Source organism: Cololabis saira, chromosome 22 (assembly GCF_033807715.1).
Source record: "Cololabis saira isolate AMF1-May2022 chromosome 22, fColSai1.1, whole genome shotgun sequence".
Taxonomy (NCBI): Eukaryota; Metazoa; Chordata; class Actinopteri; order Beloniformes; family Belonidae; genus Cololabis; species Cololabis saira.
Genome location: NC_084608.1, coordinates 28,090,638 through 28,111,565, shown reverse-complemented (window position 1 = coordinate 28,111,565; position 20,928 = coordinate 28,090,638). Strand labels below are relative to the sequence as shown.

The window sequence follows — 20,928 nt, the reverse complement described above, 5'->3', positions numbered from 1 at the left end:
GAGTCTCCAGAGAGTTTAGGTTGTCTTTGTTTTTGGGTTTTTTTTTCTGTTTGGTTTCTCTGGGAACCTCCAGAAACAGCTAAACATGAAAGACCGGGCCAGAGCAGGGCCTGATGTGGGATTATTTTCGCAGTTATGGCTCAGTTACAGGACTGGCATGAAAAGAATAATAATAAAATTGTCCTTTTCAGTTGAAAGAATAATTTCAGTGTGGAATGAAATTGAGATTTAGTAGTAGACCTAAGGGATTTGAAAAATATTTAAACCAAATTAAAACACATCTGAAGCAAACTCAAAAATGTATTAATTGTGCTGAACTGAATTTAGACCCCTCACTTCTTTTTCATTTCTTTTTTCTGAATTTTGGGTGCAGAAACATGACTCCAGGAAGAAAATATTGCTCGCTTTTAAAATGATGTTCATCTTAACACTGAAGAAAGATTAGCATTTTAATAGCTTGCTCTGGCATCTATAGCTACATATCTGGCTCCTAACTCACTAACTATGCAGTCTTTTCTGGGTGCCAAAAATGTGCAGAACAGCTTTGGCTGTTTATTCAAATTCACTGTGAATAACGAGATGCAGAAAAAGTGAATTCATTTAAAGATGGAAAAAGCTGAAGAACTTTTATCAGGGTTCTGGATGGTGTATGTACTAAAAATGGAGGTATGTTTATTTGCCTTGTGATGAGCAAAAACTAATGGTGAGCTGCAGATCACCAACAACAACTGTAGTGACCATTTAACACCTGCCAGCTTGAGAACATTCCCTTCACACAACAGAGGCTAGTTAATGAACCGCTGCTCTATGGCCTTCCATTCTTCCTACTTTTAATCTAGTGACACATCATTGGTAATGCATACTTACCAAATAATGTACATCGCTGTTTGCAATATACCCAAGTACTTCTCATGCATATTTTATGATTTGCTTCCCCGTTTTATTCATATTTACAGTAATATAGTTTTCATGTTTTTCTTACCTGTTTACAAGGTGATTAATTTTTTTATGATGATTGTAAATAACAACTGAAGACATTTATTTTTGATTTACTCAGACTTTAAAGATGTTTACTGGAGATGTAAGTGGGACTACAGGGCAATGTTTATGAACAAAAATCCATCAATAGTTGGCTCTTATTGAGTGGAAGATAATCAGTGTTAAATTGGCAAATATGCATGGCTCCCTGCTGCAGATCTTGTGGATTAGTGGGCGTACAGCTTGATGTCAGCAATGTAGAGGAGGTGACTGATGGTTGCCTCAGTCTCAGGTCAGTATCCATAGCTGCTCTCGTTGATTAATTGGCTGAGGGAGATCAGCTCGATGCAAAACAGCAGCAGGGGCAGAGCATCTCCTTGGTATATGCCACATTTGATGGAGACTTTGGCAACTGGCTCAAAGTTGGCCTCAAGGGTGGTCTAACACAGCCTCATTGAATTTGCAACCAAGGTTCTCAGAGTGTTGTTGCCCTTTTATAGCTTCAGGCATTCTAGGAATCATGTATGCAGCATTGAATCATAGTATCTCAGGTAATCAATCCAGGCAGTGGACAGGTTTGTCTGTCTGGTTCTGCAGTCTCAGGTGACTCTTGTATCAACCAGCAGCTGGTGGTTGGCTCCTCTGGTATTCTTTGTATTGACCCAAGAGCCCACTTATCTAAGCCGCTATGATGCCTGACAGGAGCGTCTATGTTGTGGAGAGACAGGTTATCGACCGATAGCTGGATGGGACTGTTCCCTTCTGGGGATCTTTCACAATCAGAACTGTTCACTCCTTGGTCAGCCATTCAGGATGGTTCATTTGTGCTGCTAGGCACACACTGAGTGAAGTTGGCTTCTTTAACCAGGAGGGGTGAATCCTGTCCGGGCTAGGTGTTGTCCAGTTCTTCATACCTGAGACTCTGTCTTGGATATCGGCCAATGCAACGGTTACCGGACCTTATTCAGGGAGGGAGCTGTGGTCTACTCTTAGATCTCTTAACCACTGTGCTTCACTGTCATGTGATGCTTCTTTCTCCCATACACCTTTCTAGTGTTGTTTAGTTTCCAGCCTTGGTGGGTAATTAGCTTGTGTTAAGTCAATTCAGTTTTATTTATATAGCGTCTATTACAATACAAGTTGTCTCTAGGCACTTTCCAGAGACCCAGAACATGACCCCCGAGTAACACCCGGCCACTGGGAGTACACTCAGGTAGGGGCATCTGACCATTTCTTGGGTACCTCTTTTCTGGTTGCACTTTTCTGGAGTTTTGACAATTGGTTTACCTCCCTCCATGTTGCCTAGATTTTGGCTTCCAACCTCCTTTGCCATGGTTTCACATTACCAATTGTTGGCCAAGCATCTCTGAGATCACTTTTGCTGTACTGTTTATAATCTCATTGGTTTCAGTGATGGACGCATTGGGGATCGTACTTATTGCTGCATTCACGACAGCTAAGAGACTTTCTGGTGATACTTCACTCACGCTAGTTGTTGTCGGGGTTGAGAAGCTCTCATCTTTGCCATGACCATATCTCTCAGGTCAGTTAACAGCATTCAGCTCTTCTGCTACTGGGGCTTGGTACCTAATCTCTGGGGGAAGTTGATGTTATCACCCGGTGTGTGTGTATAACAGACAAATACTGTCCAATTTTAACATAGTGTTAAATTTGTATAATTAACCTTGGGCAAGAAATTGCTTCAATCTTGATGTATCGTAGATGTTTTTCCTTGTACAGTGAACAAAATATCACATGGAACATTCACTTCTTTTTTGTTTTGTCTTGTTATTTTCCCACTGCCTTTTGTGGCAAAATGAGTTGCTTAAGTGTAAATAGATGTTTGTAATTGTTAAGCAACAGGTAATTTAGTGTCCATAACGAACTGTCTCTTTGTAAATAGAGCAATTACTGCAGTATATTGAAGCTAACATAGTAAATTACAACTTAAGACTGAAAATTTGAGGTTAACTACATGTGCATTAGGCACATGAGTCATTGTCACATTGAGAAGAGGATTTTAGCATTAGTCACACAATGATGAGCAGCAACCTGTCCTCACTCCCCACTTTTCAAAGCTATCTAGGTCATCGGTCTCAGCAGTTGTGTTGCTCTGAACCATGTTTTTTAAGCCCTTTGTTGTTTATTCGATCATGTCATTAGGAATTATGTTCAGTGGTAGGCCATTGAATAAACTGGCTTTCTGCATTAGTTTATTAGAACACCACAGAGGAAGCCACAAAATTACTGTTGCTCTATGTCTGAAGTTTTTTTTTTGCTTTTTTTGTTTAAAATAAAACACCTTAGGCAGTTAACCAAACAAAAGTTCAATTATTCAGAGATAATACTCAGTTTAGGTATGGTGCAAAAAGACCACGCCTTACCAATAGCTATATAGCAACATCCCCAACTTTGCCCACTCTGCAAGCTGGGAGGACACAGCTCCAAGTGCTCCAACTACTACTAGCATCGATGCTGTCTTCATCTCCTCCTTCTACCCTTGATACTTCTCCAGTTTCTCATGTTCCTTCTTCCTGATATTGCTGTCACTTTTCTCTCTTCCGGAGACCACAATGTCTGGTTGGTTAGCCATCAGCAGTTAATCGGCCTGGATCTGGAAGTCCCACAGGATCTTTGCTCTTTCATTCTCCACCACCGGTGGTGGTAACTCCAACCTTGACTAGGGCTGTGGGTGGATGGTGTCACTGCCTTTTGGTAGGGGAGACCCAAGTTTTAATGTTTGTATCTGGGTCAGGGCAAGGTGACAGCCATATAGCTTGGCCACAAAACCATGAGCGAGAGACAAAGCGGACAAAGCAAGCTGATAATGACATGGGCTACTGGAACAAGACATGCCTGCACTAGAGAGGATGATTTGTATGCATTTGTATATAATATGTGCATGTTATGACTAATTGTTGGGTACATTATTACAAGTAAATACTAGATTGAAGCTGATTCTTGATTTTTAAGGAATGCCGCTGATGAGGTTTGAATTAGACTTAAAATTACCTTTGACTAATTAATACTTTTTCAGCCTTATTTTCTTCAAAACAGTTAAGGCATGTAAAAGCTGTATAAATCGAAATTAAGAAACTCAATAGAAGCGAGTGGATTTTTTTTTTAAAGCTTGAAATCCAAAGCATACATCTTTCCATCTGTTGTAAACATTAACGGAAAAATATTTGACACTGATAAGTCATTTTGCAACACTGAGTTGAAATTCCAGCTTCTACAAAGCATTCTTTGAACAAGAAAACAAACCCCTCCAGTACGAACCTTTTGAGTAAAACAACTTTAATGATCAGGAGCTTGAATTTTAAAAGATTTTTCATCTCTTTGATCTTTTATTTCCCGTCCACCTTCACAGACTCCAGAGTCATGAACATTTATAATATGCAAAGCTCTTTCCCATTAATTTTCACTCTAGGTATAAAACATCTGACCTCAATCACAATGAGAAGTAACACTGGCCGGATGTGCTGCCCCTGAAGGCGTTACCTGCACAACTGACCACCTAAGGAGAAAAAGAAAGAAAGAGCTACAAATATACACTGCATACACTGTAATGATATGTTTCCATAGCCAGCTTTGACCTCATATGCAAAGTATAATTAAAGCAGTTTTGGCATGCAAACATTTACCCTGTAAACAAGCTGCACAGATATGATGAATGCCTACTCTTGTAGAAGATGAGAGGGAGTTAAGGGTGATGAGGCAGGAAAGCATCACTACAAACATCACCACTCAGAATAGGACTAGCATTTCCTTAGATAGTCCATTATGCTTCTATTGTCTGAAGATAAAACAGAGGGAACGATTTCCTGCAACAAACACTTTCATTCGGCTTGTGAGACATTACCCTTTTCTTATCTCAGGAACACATGGGGAGAGCTTTGATTGATTGTGGTCCTATAAAAAACAAATCTATATTCAGAAAGTGATGGTTCAATCCATTTCTATTTTCGTTTTGTGTTTTATCTTGTTTGGTGTCCAGTACTTATCCCAGCTTTTTTATGCCCATCTTATGAAAATTTACTCTATTTTTTAATCAATTAACATGCGAATTGATTTCTCTTGTCATATGTAAGTAATTGCCAGAATATTAGTGTTACCTGTCACAGATGCCTGAATCAATACTCATCAATCCAGTCCACTGAAAAAGATTTATTCTCTTCATTTCTCTTTTACACAAACTGCATGTATTGGGGCGAGCTGTGCAGTAAAGAACAATGCTGCGTCAGCTGAGGAAATTACGTTGATTGTGTTGATGTCATTAGTCTGGCAGCACAGCCGTCCATTAAGGGTCAAAGTCAACGCTTTCAAATTGAGTATCCCTTAATTATACATAGTAAAATTTGCTAATTGTGCCACTAAATCATTTAAAGGACATGAATGGTTTCCTGTCCTTGGGCTGTTCATGGACTTGGACATCAACAGTATAAATATCTCTTTGTGGATAATATGAAGTTTGATGTTTTAAAATTTGGAGTGGAAACAATATGGACTTGAGTCAAAAAAGACAAGAATGTGCTCCCATGTGACAAAGTTGACCCAATTCATACTCTAAATAAGCAATATTAGCGATTGTCATTTTTTCCAGTTTTTCTTCATTTTTATACAATGAGAAATTGCAGCACATCCAAACAGTCTAATATCCTTTTTTCCCCTTCTTCTCTCTCTCTCCCTCTTTTTTTTACGATGAATTAAAACTGTATGAGGACTGAAACAGAGAATATTATCTGTTGAGTTTCAAAACTGTTCTGGATTAAGAAGAAAGGAGTGTCAGCATCTACTTAAGTCCCAAATGGGTGCAACATCCCCTCTTAAACCTTATGAAAGCAGTGAGGATGTACTTGAACATGTACTGTACATTGCCCACAGTTTCTTTCTATTCAGCTTTATTTATGCTGAAAAAAAAAATGGCATAGTTTAAGAAAACAATCAATCAAACATAGGACTTTGTGCATGACTGTGATGCATGCAGACAATATCCTACTAAAGAGCAAAATAACTATATTCTTGTTTTCATAAGGTAATTGTGAGACAAGTACTGAGTCTTGCATTATCGTCTGAACATACAAAGTTATAGTCTCTCCTCTTGAGAAATGAAAGTTAAAGCTTTAAGCAAATGATTCATCATTATTTCAGTTTTGCATCATTCTACAGACAATGTGAGCTTTCATTCCTAACCACGTTCGACTCTTAGTACTGTTTTGTAGTCCCCCGGCTTCCTCCCACAGGCCAAAAACATGTGTATGAAATTAATTGGTGATTTCTAAATTGCCTTTAGGAGTGAGTGTGTGTGCATGTGTGGTTGTTAGCCGTGCGACGGACTGGTGACCTGTCCAGGGCGTACTCTTGCATTTCCCCTGAAGAGAGCTCCGACAGACTCCCTGAGCAGGAATAATCAGGTATAAATAATGGATGGATGGATGAATTTGTCTATTCACCACAGCCTGTGAAGTAGTTTGTCCATTACATGAAAGCCACATACTGTTTTTGTAACGGGTTGAGAAATAAGCGGGGCCACTTTCAGTCTGCACCGCGGAAATTGGTTACACAATTTCAGTAGCACATTCTGAAATTTACAAACGCATTCTAATTTTCTCCGTTTATGTTCGTCAGATCTGCGGCTCAGACCATGTTCAAAAGGAAAAAAAAGGTTTCTTGCATGATAAGAGAGTGACATCAATAAAAGGTGAAGGTATAATTTTACAGTTTGGTTAATTAAGAACAGGGCTGGCTGCACTGCCAGTTACCGTGGTCATCATTGTGACTGTAGCGTCACACACAGTTAATCTCTGTCTCTATCGTTAACATGAACCCTACAGACTCAATACAGCCCACATTAAACTCTGTCCCACATTTACCCTGAATAAATAGTTCACTGTAAAACATAAAGGATGTATATTGAATCCTCATGTCATCAAAGTGTTGAAAGGGAGCTCACTAAATTAGGGATTTTTATGAGAAGGAAACAAAAACTGACACTGACTATTGATGTGTTTTTGAAAGCTTATGAAGGAAAAACATGTAAAGTAATCTCAACCCTGTACAAAGGTTTGCTGTCATGCGGGAAGACTTCCTCTCTTTATATCGAAGAAAAATGGGAAAAAGAGTTGAGAGAATTGATACCTGAGGAGGAATGGTTTAATATTTGTAAAACGCAGTGCGTGGCCATTAGCTCCAGGATCTGGAGGGAATTCAATTGGAAAAACTCCAAACATTAGCAAGGAAACTGTATGTAAAAAGCAGCCATGTGGGAGACTTTGTAGACACGTGGATGTGGCCCATATGCATATTTTCTGGTCTTGCCAGAAGATAATAGGATATTGGGATAAAATATGGCGGGGTTTAAGAAAAATAATAGGATACTAGATTCACAAATCTTGTAAGATACTTTATTTGGGAAATTTGACACGCGATTTAATACAAAAAGAGGATGAATATTTTGTTAAAGTTCTGCCATCGGCAGGTAAAAAAGCAATAACAAGGTTAGGGTATAAAGCAGAACCAGCGACCGTGGGGCCGTGGCTGAGCACTACGGGAGAAATATTTGTAATAGAAAAAATGACATATAAACTACGATTACAGGAGACACAATTTCAGGAAAAATTGGGAAAAATTGACAAATTATAGAGCGCAGCAAGAGGACACCACCATCACCACTGGACAATAAGGACATTGATATGTGAATAATTGCGTTGTGAAGTTTGTAAAACCTGACACTGTAATTGTTGACGTAATTTTCATGAAAAAAAAAAAAAGAAGAAAAAGAAAGAAAGGGAGCTCACTTGATTTTCATCTGTAACCCATCAACACCAAGTACTTATTGTATTGATTATTCTTGGACTGTAATTATTACTATTTACTGTAAATTAATAGGAGTACATGTGAACGTGTGTCTTGTTTCTGAAGACACGTCTGCTACATCTAGAATCCCTCCGAACTCCAAAAAGTGCAGTACAGTCCGCTCAACAATTTGTAGTAACAAAACCGATGCCACAAAGAGAGTTACCCGTGGTAACCCTTTACACTTTATCTGTGCTCGACTGCGGATGGCCCAGAATAACGCTAGTAGTTTCCAAAGGTTCATTCATTGTCTCCCTGCATCATGTAGTGTGTAGGAGGTGATTTTGGACACAGCTTGATCTCATTTTGCTGGTTAATGTCGGCTCCAGGTTGAACCACAGGTGCAACCAGTGCACCAGACTTTAATTGGTCATGTGACTTTCTTTTGTTCAACATAAGTGTGGTTTAACGTGGTTAAACCCACTATGTCCTTTACTTTGTTTGGAAACAGTCTTTCAGGGCAAGTGCAGGTTTGTTGACAGGAAATAAATCGTAATGCTTTTAGAGCCGGTACGGCGTGGTGAGCCGTGTTTCCCTTGGCAACTGCATCAGGAGAGAATGACTGTGTAAACAACGGGGGAAGATAGACGAGTAGAGAGAAATGGATGATACGGAGAGTTGTGACTGTGGCTGGCTTCACCTGATCGTAATGTCAATTCCATTCAAAGGAAACTAAAAACAATGCACTTTTATGTACGCAACTGCATAAAGTAACATAATAGAAACGTAGGGAGAGAAATGGCCAGTAACTGTCAGCTTTGGAAACTTGCCTCCAGCTAACTTACTGTGTCTGACCTTTGCCAAGGGCCAGCCTCCGGCTCCTCAGCTCTGCCGGAGAAATCTCTTGTCCTGTCTTCCCGCTTTAATCCAACAGTCATCCTGTGAGCAGAGGGAAATAACGAGCAAGAAAACCAGGAGAAAGGATGAGACAGAGGATTATTATGCTCATGATGTCAAACTGAATGAGTAGAGAGCCTAAAATATTTATCATCCGCCTTTTTTTAAAGATTATCGTCAGCATTTCTGGGAGAAGGGGGGGGGCGCTGAACAAGAGCATGACAGGAAAGACGAGTCAGGGGTGGGTAGAGATAACATAAGATTCCTGTAAATCCTTCATGTTTTTTTTATTTCCACAATTTTTCAGCTGTTTGCCAGACACCGAAGAGCTGGAGAATTGTGGTACCCGATGAGACGTTTGTCACTTCTGCAGTCCATCAACTTATCAAAAAGAGTCCTGTATGAAAGCAAACAGGCTACATATCTTTACTGCTCAAGGTGTTAGTGTATTGAGAGAGATTATTTGTTCATTAAAGGGATCTTTGTGGCAAAAAGAGATAACAGTTAAGTATACTGAATAAGATTTATCTGATGCGAGTTACGGACAAGATGCTCTTATTATAAAGACTAAACTAATATTTAAAGGATGGTGTGGCAAGAATGTCAATTACAATGTTCCAGTGTAACTTTACACAGATGCTAAAAACACTTATAAAAGAACAATTTTGCTGATTTTTGAGAATGAAAACTTGGATAACAATGCAGTGTTGGCTTTGTGAGAATTAACCTTGTATATTACTTAAACAGTATTCCAAATAATCATAATTGATTAGAAATGTTATACTTTATACCAATCTTTGTAGTTCATTCTTGGTGGTAACAGAAGTGTAGCACAATTATATTTCTCATATACTTTCTGGCATTAAAGTTGATATTCTATGATACTCTGTATGCGTATTAAAATGCTAAGTTAAAGGAGACATAAGAAAGAAAAAGTCTGAAACCTTAGACATAACTCAACCCTGCAACCTTTATTTTTGGTTTAGGTCTAATATTATGTAACTGATGAGCAATTCAGATCAGCAGGGTTTTGTGACATCACAGATCCAGATTAAAGAATAATGGCTGAGCCTCCCCATTTTTACCTCCTCTTGACTTCACAGACTATTTTATATAACTTGAAATGAGGCCATTCAAAGTTGTAACACCATTTTCAAAAGAGGCACACTATACTTGGTCAAAAAGGTAGGTCTTTTACTGTTTCTCTGTGGTATTTCAAACATAACATAAACACCAACACTTCAAAAATTCATGTCAACTTCTTAAAAAAAGGTCATGTGTCCCCTTTAAAGTTAAATCAGTTTGTGTCCTTTTTGTTTGTTACAATTCCCCATTGAGATTTATCACTAGCTTTATCGTGTACTGGTGCCCTGTTCCCTTTTTGTGCTTTTCTCTATTTTCATATAAATAACATTATTTATTCCTGAAAAAAGTCTTAATTTTGCATTTCACGTTTTTTTTTTTCTGCATGAACGGTTTTCCCGAAATTTGCATCAGTGTTAAGAGGAGGACCATATTGTCAATTTATGGGAACTTAAATGAGAACGCTTGAAAATTGATTGCAAGGTTTATCCTTAATTGACTCCAAAATTTAAAGCACCACCTGGAATTTCTAAGTAGATGTTCTTGTGCAATACCTGCTGCACCAAAACCTCTTAAGAAGGTTTTTATTTATATTTCATCTGTCGTCTTTACACACCATAGCCTGTGGTTAGTTTTATCAAATAGACCAGTTTATCAGAGCACACCCAATAAGCTGTCCTTTTTATATATATATATATATATATATATATATATATATATATATATATATATATATATATATATATATATATATATATATATATATAAAAATAAAGGGATACTCTTACATTTTGGAAATTAACTTATTATTCCATCAACCCTTGAGTTAGCAAAGGCGATAAACACTTCCTGTTCTCTTGCCAGTGTCCAGTATCGGTCCAACATGGACCCCGATACCTAAAATGACCTTTCTCAATTGAAGTGGATTCATCCATCTTGTGACAAAACAAATTACTCAAGAACATTATCATTTAGAAGTTGTGATTTTACCCTATGGAGAGATAAAGCACTAAAGCGTGGGGAAGAGCTGGTTGCACTTTTGCTTGTGAATCTAAAAAGGTTTCAGATTCCAACCACAGCGCTGCACACTTCCGTCAGTCCCATTTATGATTTGGAACAACGCTAATTTGCTGTGCGTAACGTCCAGTTTTAGAGAAATAAGACAAATCTACAACTTTTTCACATATCCACCCAAATGGATTTCAGGACTTTATTGAGCATTAAAAAATATACACCAAGGGAAATATTTTTCTTTTTTCCCCATATTTGTTCTTTCATCTCAAAATCCAGTATTTCCAGATGAACGATCCTTCATCCAACGCAACAAAATGGAAAAAAAAAGAAAAACAAAAAGGTGAGCAGTCTTCTTGATTCAACAGTAAATGTTGAAAACCACTCAAACCGTTTGAAAGCTTCTGTGTGTCCATATCATTCACGGAAAAATCTGAAAAACGGGTTCCAAACAGATTTGGTTTGAACGGGAGTGAAATCACAGACTAGGTTGCCACATCCAACTCTGCTTCTCCGTAGAGTTCTGCTAGTTTCTGGAACTCAGGTCCCCAGTTATCCAGATAGTTATATTCCTGCTCTGACTGTACGCCCAGAGAGTCTAGTGGACTGATGGTTCCTGTGGGTGAGCCCTGACCTTCAAACGCATAGGTCTGAAGGGAGTCGTAGGGCGGCACGCTGGTGTCCAGGTCGGCCTCCACCAGTCTCTGCTTGATGAACTCGTGCACATCCACCTCGTCCAGCTCCATGGACGGGCTCATGTGGCCGTGCGACAGGCTGCAGTGATGCCTCGCATCCGGGCGAATGTCCCGTCGGAACTTGAGCTCCTCTGCTGCAGCTGGGTTTCGAAGGGCGATGATGTCAAAGGCCTCTGTGTCCTCCTCACCGCCGCCCTCGTCATCGTACGTCACCACGTTTTCTCTAACGTCTTCTTCGGAGATGATGAGGGGCTCTTTCTTGCTTCTCCTCAGGGTAATGAAGAGAACCACGATTGCTGAAAGACAAAAGAACAGGGTAGTTTAAGAACTGAGGATACGACAGTCTATGACAGGGGTCGGCAACCCGCGGCTCTAGAGCCGCATGCTGCTCTTTAGCACCGCCTTAGTGGCTCCCTGGAACTTTTTCAAAAATGTTTGACCTTTTTTTCTTTTTTTTTCTTTTTTTTCCTTTTTTTTCTTCTTTTTTCTTTTATTTTTTAAATTTTTTTCTCTTTTTTTCTTCCGTTTTCCTTTCCTTTTTAATCTCGACATTTCAACTTTTTTCTCAAAATTTTGAATTTTTTCTCAACATTTCAACTTTTTTCTCAACATTTCGACTTTTCTCAAGATTGTACTTCAACATTAATCTTGACATTTTGACTTTTTTTTTCAAAATTTTCACTTTTTTCTCGACATTTCGACTTTTTTCTCAAGATTATACTTCAACATTAATCTTGACATTTAGACTTTTTTCTCGACATTTCAACCTTTTTCTCGAAGTGCATAATGAAAAAAAATCTTCCCCCAGTTATAACTAATATAGATACATGCAACATGTGTTGTCTTCATTCTAAGGTTTATACAGACAAGACTTTTCATTTTTTGCGGCTCCAGACATATTTGTTTTTTGTGTTTTTGGTCCAATATGGCTCTTTCAACATTTTGGGTTGCCGACCCCTGGTCTATGATGACAAAAAGGACTTTTTTTTGTTTTTTGTTTTTACATAGCTATCCAGACATCCTTCCACCCACACATCCACCCACAACCACAGGTTCAGGTCGTAGGGGCAGCAGCCCAAGCACAGCCCCGGACCTTATTCTCCATGCTAACTCCTCCAGCTCTCCCTGGGGTAGCTTGGGATTTCCTAGTAATAGAAATATAATATCTCCAGTCCAAATAAGGCTGGAGAGAAAGAATCATAACCAGAAGCCTGAACCACCGTAACCAGGTGCAAATGGGGAGGAGCAGTAGCTCTACTCTGAATCCCTCCTGAATGACCGAAATTCTCACCCTAAAAATCCAGCAACCCTGAGGAGGAGCCGTCATCTTCTATTATTGTATTCTCATATTGTTGATGGGAATAGGCTCATCTCTGCCGCTTCACGCTTGGCTGCAGTGAGAGCCAAAGATCCCTGCTCGATAATGCCAGCAGAGATGAAATCCTGACACCACCAAACCGGAACCACTCTTCTGTCCACAAAAGTTATGAACCCAATAGGTGAAAAGGCAGTTCGGAAAGTTCACCTTCTACCTGAAATAAATCTGCCTTGCTACCAGCAATGTGGACCAAAGCCACATATTTATTTGTTTTGCATCACAATGCTCAAGTGAGGCAAGCATTACATGGTTGTACGGAATCAAATCTTTATTCTAAATAGAATAATTCCTGTGAAGTGCACTGGTTTCCAAAGCTGGGCTGTTTTTAAAAACTGTCAGTACAATTATACTGACTGCTTTGGAATGAATTGGGTAATAAATGGATTATGAACAATTTCCACTTAACTGGACTGTAGTTGGATCATAATTGGAATGAATTGAACAGTATTTAATTGGACTTGCTTTAGACTTGTTTACTTTCTGTGTAAAGGTTACTTCTGTTGTGACTTGGAGCGATACAAATGAACCGGATGAAATTTGAATTGAACTGAAACTGACTTGTGTTAAACACACTTTAAAATGCTGACATTCAACAACATGCAATACATCAGTTCAGGAAAAAGACTGAATTTTTGAATGTATGGTAAGAATGGGCATTAAAGAAATATAGAGCCTGATCTGCAGCTTACAGTCTGAAATAACTTTTCCAAATGTAAATGAAGTCAATTAATATTTGATGACATGACAGAGCTCAGGCCTTGTTCCAACAACTAATGATATATGCATTTTTCAGTTAATGATAACCCCGCACTAGACTTTAAAATGAACATTAATTTAACAAAATAGCAGCAGCGAGGAAGGAATGCCTTTCCATCACTGCCCCACAGAAAATGAGTTCTTATGCTGCACCAGCAGAGATGAGTGAGAGATCAGACTTCTCATCGTCTCACAATGGACCCAATAATGTGTGTTAACACAAGAAAGACCACAAACGTCCACAAGAACAAAAAGGGAAATCTACCCAATGAAAAGCCTCTTTTTAAAACCTGATAAAACAGCAACATAATACTCTGTCAAAGCAGCGTTCCAGGATGAGACATCTTACACTTATTATAAGGTATGAAATTGAAAGGCGGTGGTGTTTGGATAGAAGTGGTTGCAGGATGCAGCTTTTATAACCTCAAGGATGCAATTATACACTCGGCTAATCTAAAATATTTACTCAAGCAATGAATTTTGGTACGGATATTGTGGTGGCTAAAGCCTGTTGTAAACAAACTATAAAGTGGTCTCAAAGAGAAGATCAAAGCAGGCTTATACTGCATTCACATCGAGCCTGAGTCTTTAAGTCAGATGGAAAACTCTGTTCTTTTTTTTTTCTTCCAATGTAGTTGAGGGCAAGAAATGTAGGAAAAAAGAACAACTGCATTTAAACTTAATAAGTGGGCCAAAGCAGAGCTTTAGGGTTTGGTGAGGACTTACAATCTGAACCAAATACAAAATATAAAGTCTCTTTTCTAGTTGAGATCACAGTCAAACTGACCTGCCAGACCGCCGCCAGGAATTTGGGATTAGTAAAGTTGGAAAAAAAAAGGCAAAAGAGGCAAATATAATATTGTTTTCCATTTTGTATTTATAAGTAAACGATTTTAAAACAAGGAGCAATCTGACAATAAGTCAGATGTTAGAATAATCTAAGATTAATGCAATTTCAAAAGACACACCAGGGATGACAGCTGCTGAAATTTGAACAATTTCACAATAAATAATGTATTTTCTCTAAAACTAAATACTACTAATAACAAAACAACAGAAAAGTGCAATAAAAAAGCATGACACCTGCTCTTAAATCAAATGACCTGCCTTCAGTAGCTTTAAATGAGGCTTCCTTGTCTGTGTGACACGGTATGTGGATGTTATTTGTGTGACCGAGCCCAGTGTGTCGTCATGTTTATATGTTTTTCTCATATGCCAATACTGACAAACTGTGGCCCCTTTGACCCTTTAAAACACCTTATGTGATTGAAGATTTATCACCTCAAATGTGATTTATGCTCCTGCAGTGACCCAGTGATGTGATTCTGCTGCAGCCGTGGACCCTGCGGCGTAACCACGGCTGCAGCGGGATGTTCCCCATCCTGGTGTCAAAGTGCTCTCCTACTGGTGACTTAGAAACATGCCAGAAGCTTTTCAAGTTCTTCTTGTTCCACAGGTTCATCACCACCGAGAGGCAGTTGCATTATTTTAACACAATTACATTTATTGATTATTCTAATAAAACATGCTATTTGATTCAACGATTCGATTATCAACTGAAAACTGTTCCTTTTATGTATTTTGTCTGGCGAGAGTTTTATGACGGGCACCCTTCCCTCTTCCTGACATTTCTCTATTTTTTATTTTTATTGACATTCAGCATTAGACATTCACATCCGGTACATCATGTATGCATACATCATACATCTGTTGCCTGTCCTAAATGTCGAAATAATGTTTTTGTTTTATGTCCAAACAAAGAAAAGAAAGACAGTGATCTTTTCAACATAGCACAGTCATTGACTTGAGAAAATAAGATCAGGCCTATGGGGCTTGATGTAGTTGACCCAGTTTTCCCAGTATGACGTGAATTTTTCCAATTTATGATTAATAAATGCCGTTATCTTCTCCATTTTATAAATGTCCATTGTAATTTCCATCCATACCTGTAAAGTTGGGCTCTCCTGTGATAAGTATTCCCTTGTAATTGTCTTTTTACAGGCCACTAGCAGGATATTCATTAAATGTTTATCTCTTTTTGGCCAGTCCTGAGGTATGTGTCCAAAAAAACAGTCTTACTCTTGATAGTCCTGACATTTCTGACCAGCACAATGGGGACACTGGCTTGTAACTAAGTAGTGGATGGGTTCTTGCAATATTGGGGCAATGTGGGGGGTCAGAGTCCCGCCCAAGGATACTTGGATATGTGTCAGTGCTAGCGATAGATAGGGCAACCTTACAGTAGGAAAGAAACACACTGTGCTGATCCATAGTCGTCTCCTATAGAAAAACTGTATAATTGTACCAGTACAGATCCAAATAGCAGTCCGGACCTGCACAGGTATGAGCAGTCGTACTATACTGGAATTAATCTAGAATAAAATCATAACATTGCTTATTTATACCTTTTCATCTGAAGGATATATAATCTAACTTTTAAAACTAGACGGAAAAGGAATGACTATGATTTTATTTCTAACAACGCCTCAAGCACTGACTGGATTGCACTTGAATATTAAAAGTAAAAGCCAACTAAAAAAACCCAAAAAACTTTTGGTTTGATTCAAAATTAAATGCTTTGATTGTACCTCAAAAAGATATGATAATCCCAAGAATAGAAATTTCATTTTATGTGGTTCCATGCGTTTTTAAAGAGATGCCTCCTGAGTTGCATGTTATTGGTCAACACACAAAACCTTCATCCACCTGGTGAACTGGCATTGGCAAATTGGGGTTAGAGGGGGCGAAACTGTTTTTTTTTTTTCTCCTGGATCAGCGCTTATCACTCGACTTGTTTAAAGCACCCAATTACATAATGCAGGAATGTGAAAATATGTGAGGTGAGTTGGGTCAATCACTGAGCAGAGCTAGGAAATAAAGAATTCAGTTTTGCTTATTTATATTCTGCCTCAGACACATCTTGGAGCTGGACTTTATTTCACTACTTATTTCCTTGACTACCTGCATTTTGCATCTCAGAGGTTTGGAGGTAAACAACTTGAATATAATGGATGCTGCTCAGACACTAAGATAATGCAGCTTTTTATTAGTTACTGGTGTTTTTCTGTGTCAGACTGCTTGCTACTTTTAATGTTTCTCTATGCATTATAAACACCAAATTACATTACAGTACACATCGTGCGCGGCTCGTTCAGGTCTTCTTCAGACACCTCTAACACAGGCTGAGGTCTAATCGCTGCCCAACATATCACTTATTCATACCAGGGAGCGTTATGCAGGTCTGCAGATAAATGTGCTATAGTAGAAACCACTGAAGATGTTAAATTATTGTGGTCACCATGCTTGGTTATGTAAGTCATGACTAAACCACTTAAATACATTGTATAATTAAGAGTTCCGTTTATATATGATTTTATTCCTTGTGACTTTGGAGTTCAGACCTCATTTGCATCTGAAGAGTTTATCCTCAGGCAGTTTCCTTGATTTGTTATCGTTGTGTTTTTAAAATATCAGTGCAGAGCAACACTGATCTCTCTACAAAAGTCATCAGTGATGGCAAATCAACTGAACTATTGGTTAATTAACTCAACTCATGCCTCCTGATTTGGATAATCGATGCAGACAAAGGTTAAAAAAAGAGATGTGGAATACAAACATTTAGTATTTTTCAGGCTCAATAGCACCTCCGGTGGCCAGGCTGTAGCACTGTATGCAGTTTATGAGTTTAGGAAACACACAACCCACTGACTGCTTTGATAACGGATTCCTGGGACAAACAGGACCAGGCATGTCTGGCGGCTTGCAGCTCCCTCACTGAAAACGTTACTAACCACAACTAAAAGGTTTTGAGTGAATCAATGAGTCATTGTAATGTTTCATTTCACCTAGAAGACTGTGGGTAGAAAGCTTTCATCTCTGTCTCATAAATAATCAGTGAATGCATGTAAACTATTTACTAAACAGAATACGCCATGGCAGGAAGTCGCTCCACTGGCTTCCCATCAAATCCTGTATCTTGTATAAGTTCCTGTACCTTCACCCCCTTCTTTCACCCCCATGAGGGGTCGAGAGCTTCCAGCCGCTCGGACCCCCGTCCGTCTCTCTCCGTCTATAAATCCCAGCTCAAAACTCATTCACTCGGACTGGCATATTCTCTTCAATCACAGTTTTTAGTTGTGCTTGCTATCATTCATTTATTTTGCATTTGTTGTATTCTGTTCTGTTTTTTTTTACCGCTTGTACAGCGACCTTGAGCATCTCGAGGAGCACCTGATAAATAGAATGTATTATTATTTAGATTTTTGTTATTTACTGAATGATTGTGAGTCATAACACACAACGTTGCTTCTAATATTTATGTTGGTCCACAGCACAAAATGTTGCACAGGCGGACTGAAAAAGAGAAATGTTGAACCACCTGAAATGAGCTCCGTCAAGTTGTAACAAGAAAATGTATACATTTGTCAAAGTTAAATTAGAAAATTCCTCTAATGGGAAATCCAAAACAAACTTCATTTCAATTACACCTCGACTTCTCCTTTTGTTGTGCATTTTACTTTCTTACTCAGTATTGGACAGAGACACAGAACTGTCTCACTACATACTGATGCTGTAGTTTGATGTCTGGATATATCAATCAAGACTTTCTGGTTTGGGCTCCTTTTCAAACAGGCGTGTACATTTTCTTTATTGATTAGTTGTGGCTACCAAACTGTCACATTGATGGTTCCCCACACACAAAGCAAAATCCCACGGATGAGTCACCATCGAACCATATCTGGCTATAGACTGTGACACCTGTGCATCTTTGGAGCATGGCAAGCCATCCTAAATATTGTCCTCTTTGATACAAACAATAAGTATGGAGCCTTAGGATTTGACTTTGGCTTCCAGGAGGCAGAACAAATGGAGGCAGAACAAATGGCCTTATATGACACCACTGGATAGGCACCCAACAATCAGAGAAATGAAACATGCAGGGCTACAACCACGCGAGTACAAACAAAAAGCATTGAAAATGGCGTGCAATGCAGGAGGAATGCTTGTGAATTAATGTTTGTTTGGTTTTGCAGTAAAAACCTTTCTGACCTGAGAAATTTGCAATTCTGCATGGCACCTCTTGGAAGCTCCAATATGAGCACCAGGAATATGAATATGAGGAATATGAGGAATACCGAAACCATGTCTTGAAAGAATTTTTACAACGTGAAATGATGTGGATGGATGTCAGGCTAACATTTGTAACACGTGGAAGAAGCAAAGAAAATCGTTCATTCCTGTTATCATTCCTGTTATCATTCCTGTTATCATCTACATTTTTTTATGTTTTTGTCGAAGAACTTGAGTTATGATAAAATAATCTTGATCTAATAGTGGTCATTTATCTCACATAGGTGCAATATTGATACTACTTATCTGACAGGAGAATTTTAAAGATTTTTTATACAAATGCCATAAAATAGAGATATAATAATTTGTTTTCTTCTGGGTATATTTAAAAAATAATAATTTCTTCACTTTAACCAATTAATTTGACAATATCGTATCATTTTCTCTTAAAAAAGCTAGTATTAGTAATTGAAACTGCTTATTAACACCATCCAAGTAATGTGCAGAAGCTATTAAGCACCAATGCAGCCCAGACGTATATGGCATCCCACTTTGGTCTGCTGCAAACTTAATTAAGGTGGCTTATTAGAGAGCACAGTGGTAAAACACGCACATTAATCAGGCAAACGCAACACAATCAGCCATAAACAAATCACAGCGACAAGCAAAGATGAGAGGGAAATGAAAGGTATGAAGCACGTCTGAGCGATACACTGAAGCCGTGACACTTTCCTTTTACAAGCAATGAAAATCCCACCATGACTTCCTTTTTCTTAATGAGGTTTCGAGGTGGAATCATTATCATCACACATTAGTCTCCCATTACCAAACATTCAAAACATGTTTAATGTTTTCTGCTGCAGGGCAAGTCCACATTTTTAGTTTTAATTTTATTAGATTTTGCTGTATTACATTTCTGTAGACACGCATTTGGTGGTATGTTAAGGGTAATTATTATTCCGTTGTTTTTTTCCTATTTATACATAAACGTCTGTCAACATCTGTAAGTATTTATAAAATGTTTCAAATTATGCATTAAGATGACAGTGGTTCATAATCTTTGACAACAAATCTAAAGAAACACATAAATCAGGAACATTTATCAAATATATACATGGGAAGAACAAAGTGTATGTTCTTTAATTTATGTACTTACTTTTTTTAAACAATGTATTTTCAGAGAAACAATGAGGGCCATTATTTAATTCACAGAAAACTAGACCCAAAGACAGAAGCAACGTGTGATGATCTCAGTATAGCTTTACTGCTTCTACAGGCATTAAGAGGTTCAGTAGCAGATAGGTGCGCTTTGTCAAACGCACTTAAGTGATCAACAAGAAGCAAGACCCCCTTCACTGCTCTGGAGCATTTAGCCTCAACGTCAAGGAAGACCCAACAAAATGATCTTAGATAAGCAATTGATGGTGCAGAACTATCTAGGAAGAATTGCAAGAGTCTGTCACTCTCTGGTCAGGAAAGGTTATTCAAGTGAAGAACATTGATGATAGTTGCCAATCTTCCCAGCAGCCGACCCCATGCAGGTTCACCAGTCAGACTGGAATGCTTGGATAAAACCCAAGAGCTCTACGGCCTCTCCACAGGCAGCAATTACTATGTTCAAAATTAAAACAGTCAAAACAAGCAACAAAACAAAACTGATGGGCCTACTAATGGGCCCCACAGGGTAGAATGTGTACCAATGAGAAAATAGGGTAATGACTTGGTAAGTAGGTGCTGATGGATGATCATGGGGTGAAATAGAGGTGAGTGTAAGAAAGGTGTTCTAGATTTTGATGCCCGTTCTGAGGAGGCTCCTCCTGTACAGATGATGGTGGCTACTTAAGACCCCGTTTACACGTAGCAAAAACTGTGGAGTTTTCATGCGTTTTGGCCGTTCGTTTACACGAAAACGAAGCTCAAAGTCACCAAAAACGATCATTTCCGAAAACTCTGGCCAAAGTGGAGATTTGCAAAAACACTGTCTTCACGTTTGCTTGTAAACAGAGGGAAACGGACATTTAGGCTTCAGAACGTCACATTATAAGACAGAAACGTCACCAGCGTCATGTGTGCAACCTGTGTTTACAATTTGTTTGGCCACTGCAGTTACTCGCGTCATTTGATTATGTTTTTTTTTCAGGATTCCAATTGGCTAGCATGACTTTATGCTTCTCGTTACACTGCCCCCTGTAGGTTTGGCTGCTCATAGCACCCCTTAACAGCGTATTCATGCAGGTTCATGTAAATGAAGAGATTTTGAAAACA

The 20,928-nt window shown here is 38.7% G+C and overlaps 1 protein-coding gene across 2 annotated transcripts in view; it reads right to left on the bottom strand.

Annotated features, from left to right (window-relative positions):
* Positions 1 to 10,935: 10,935 nt before the first annotated feature.
* The window catches only part of LOC133423643 (cadherin-18), a 161,468-nt gene continuing 151,475 nt past the window's right edge, over positions 10,936 to 20,928 (bottom strand). For both annotated transcript variants that reach the window (XM_061713908.1, XM_061713910.1), the window contains exon 12: positions 10,936 to 11,755. In XM_061713908.1, the coding sequence (XP_061569892.1) occupies positions 11,250 to 11,755 (506 nt within the window). In that variant the 3' untranslated portion in view covers positions 10,936 to 11,249. The remainder of the gene's footprint in view (positions 11,756 to 20,928) is intronic.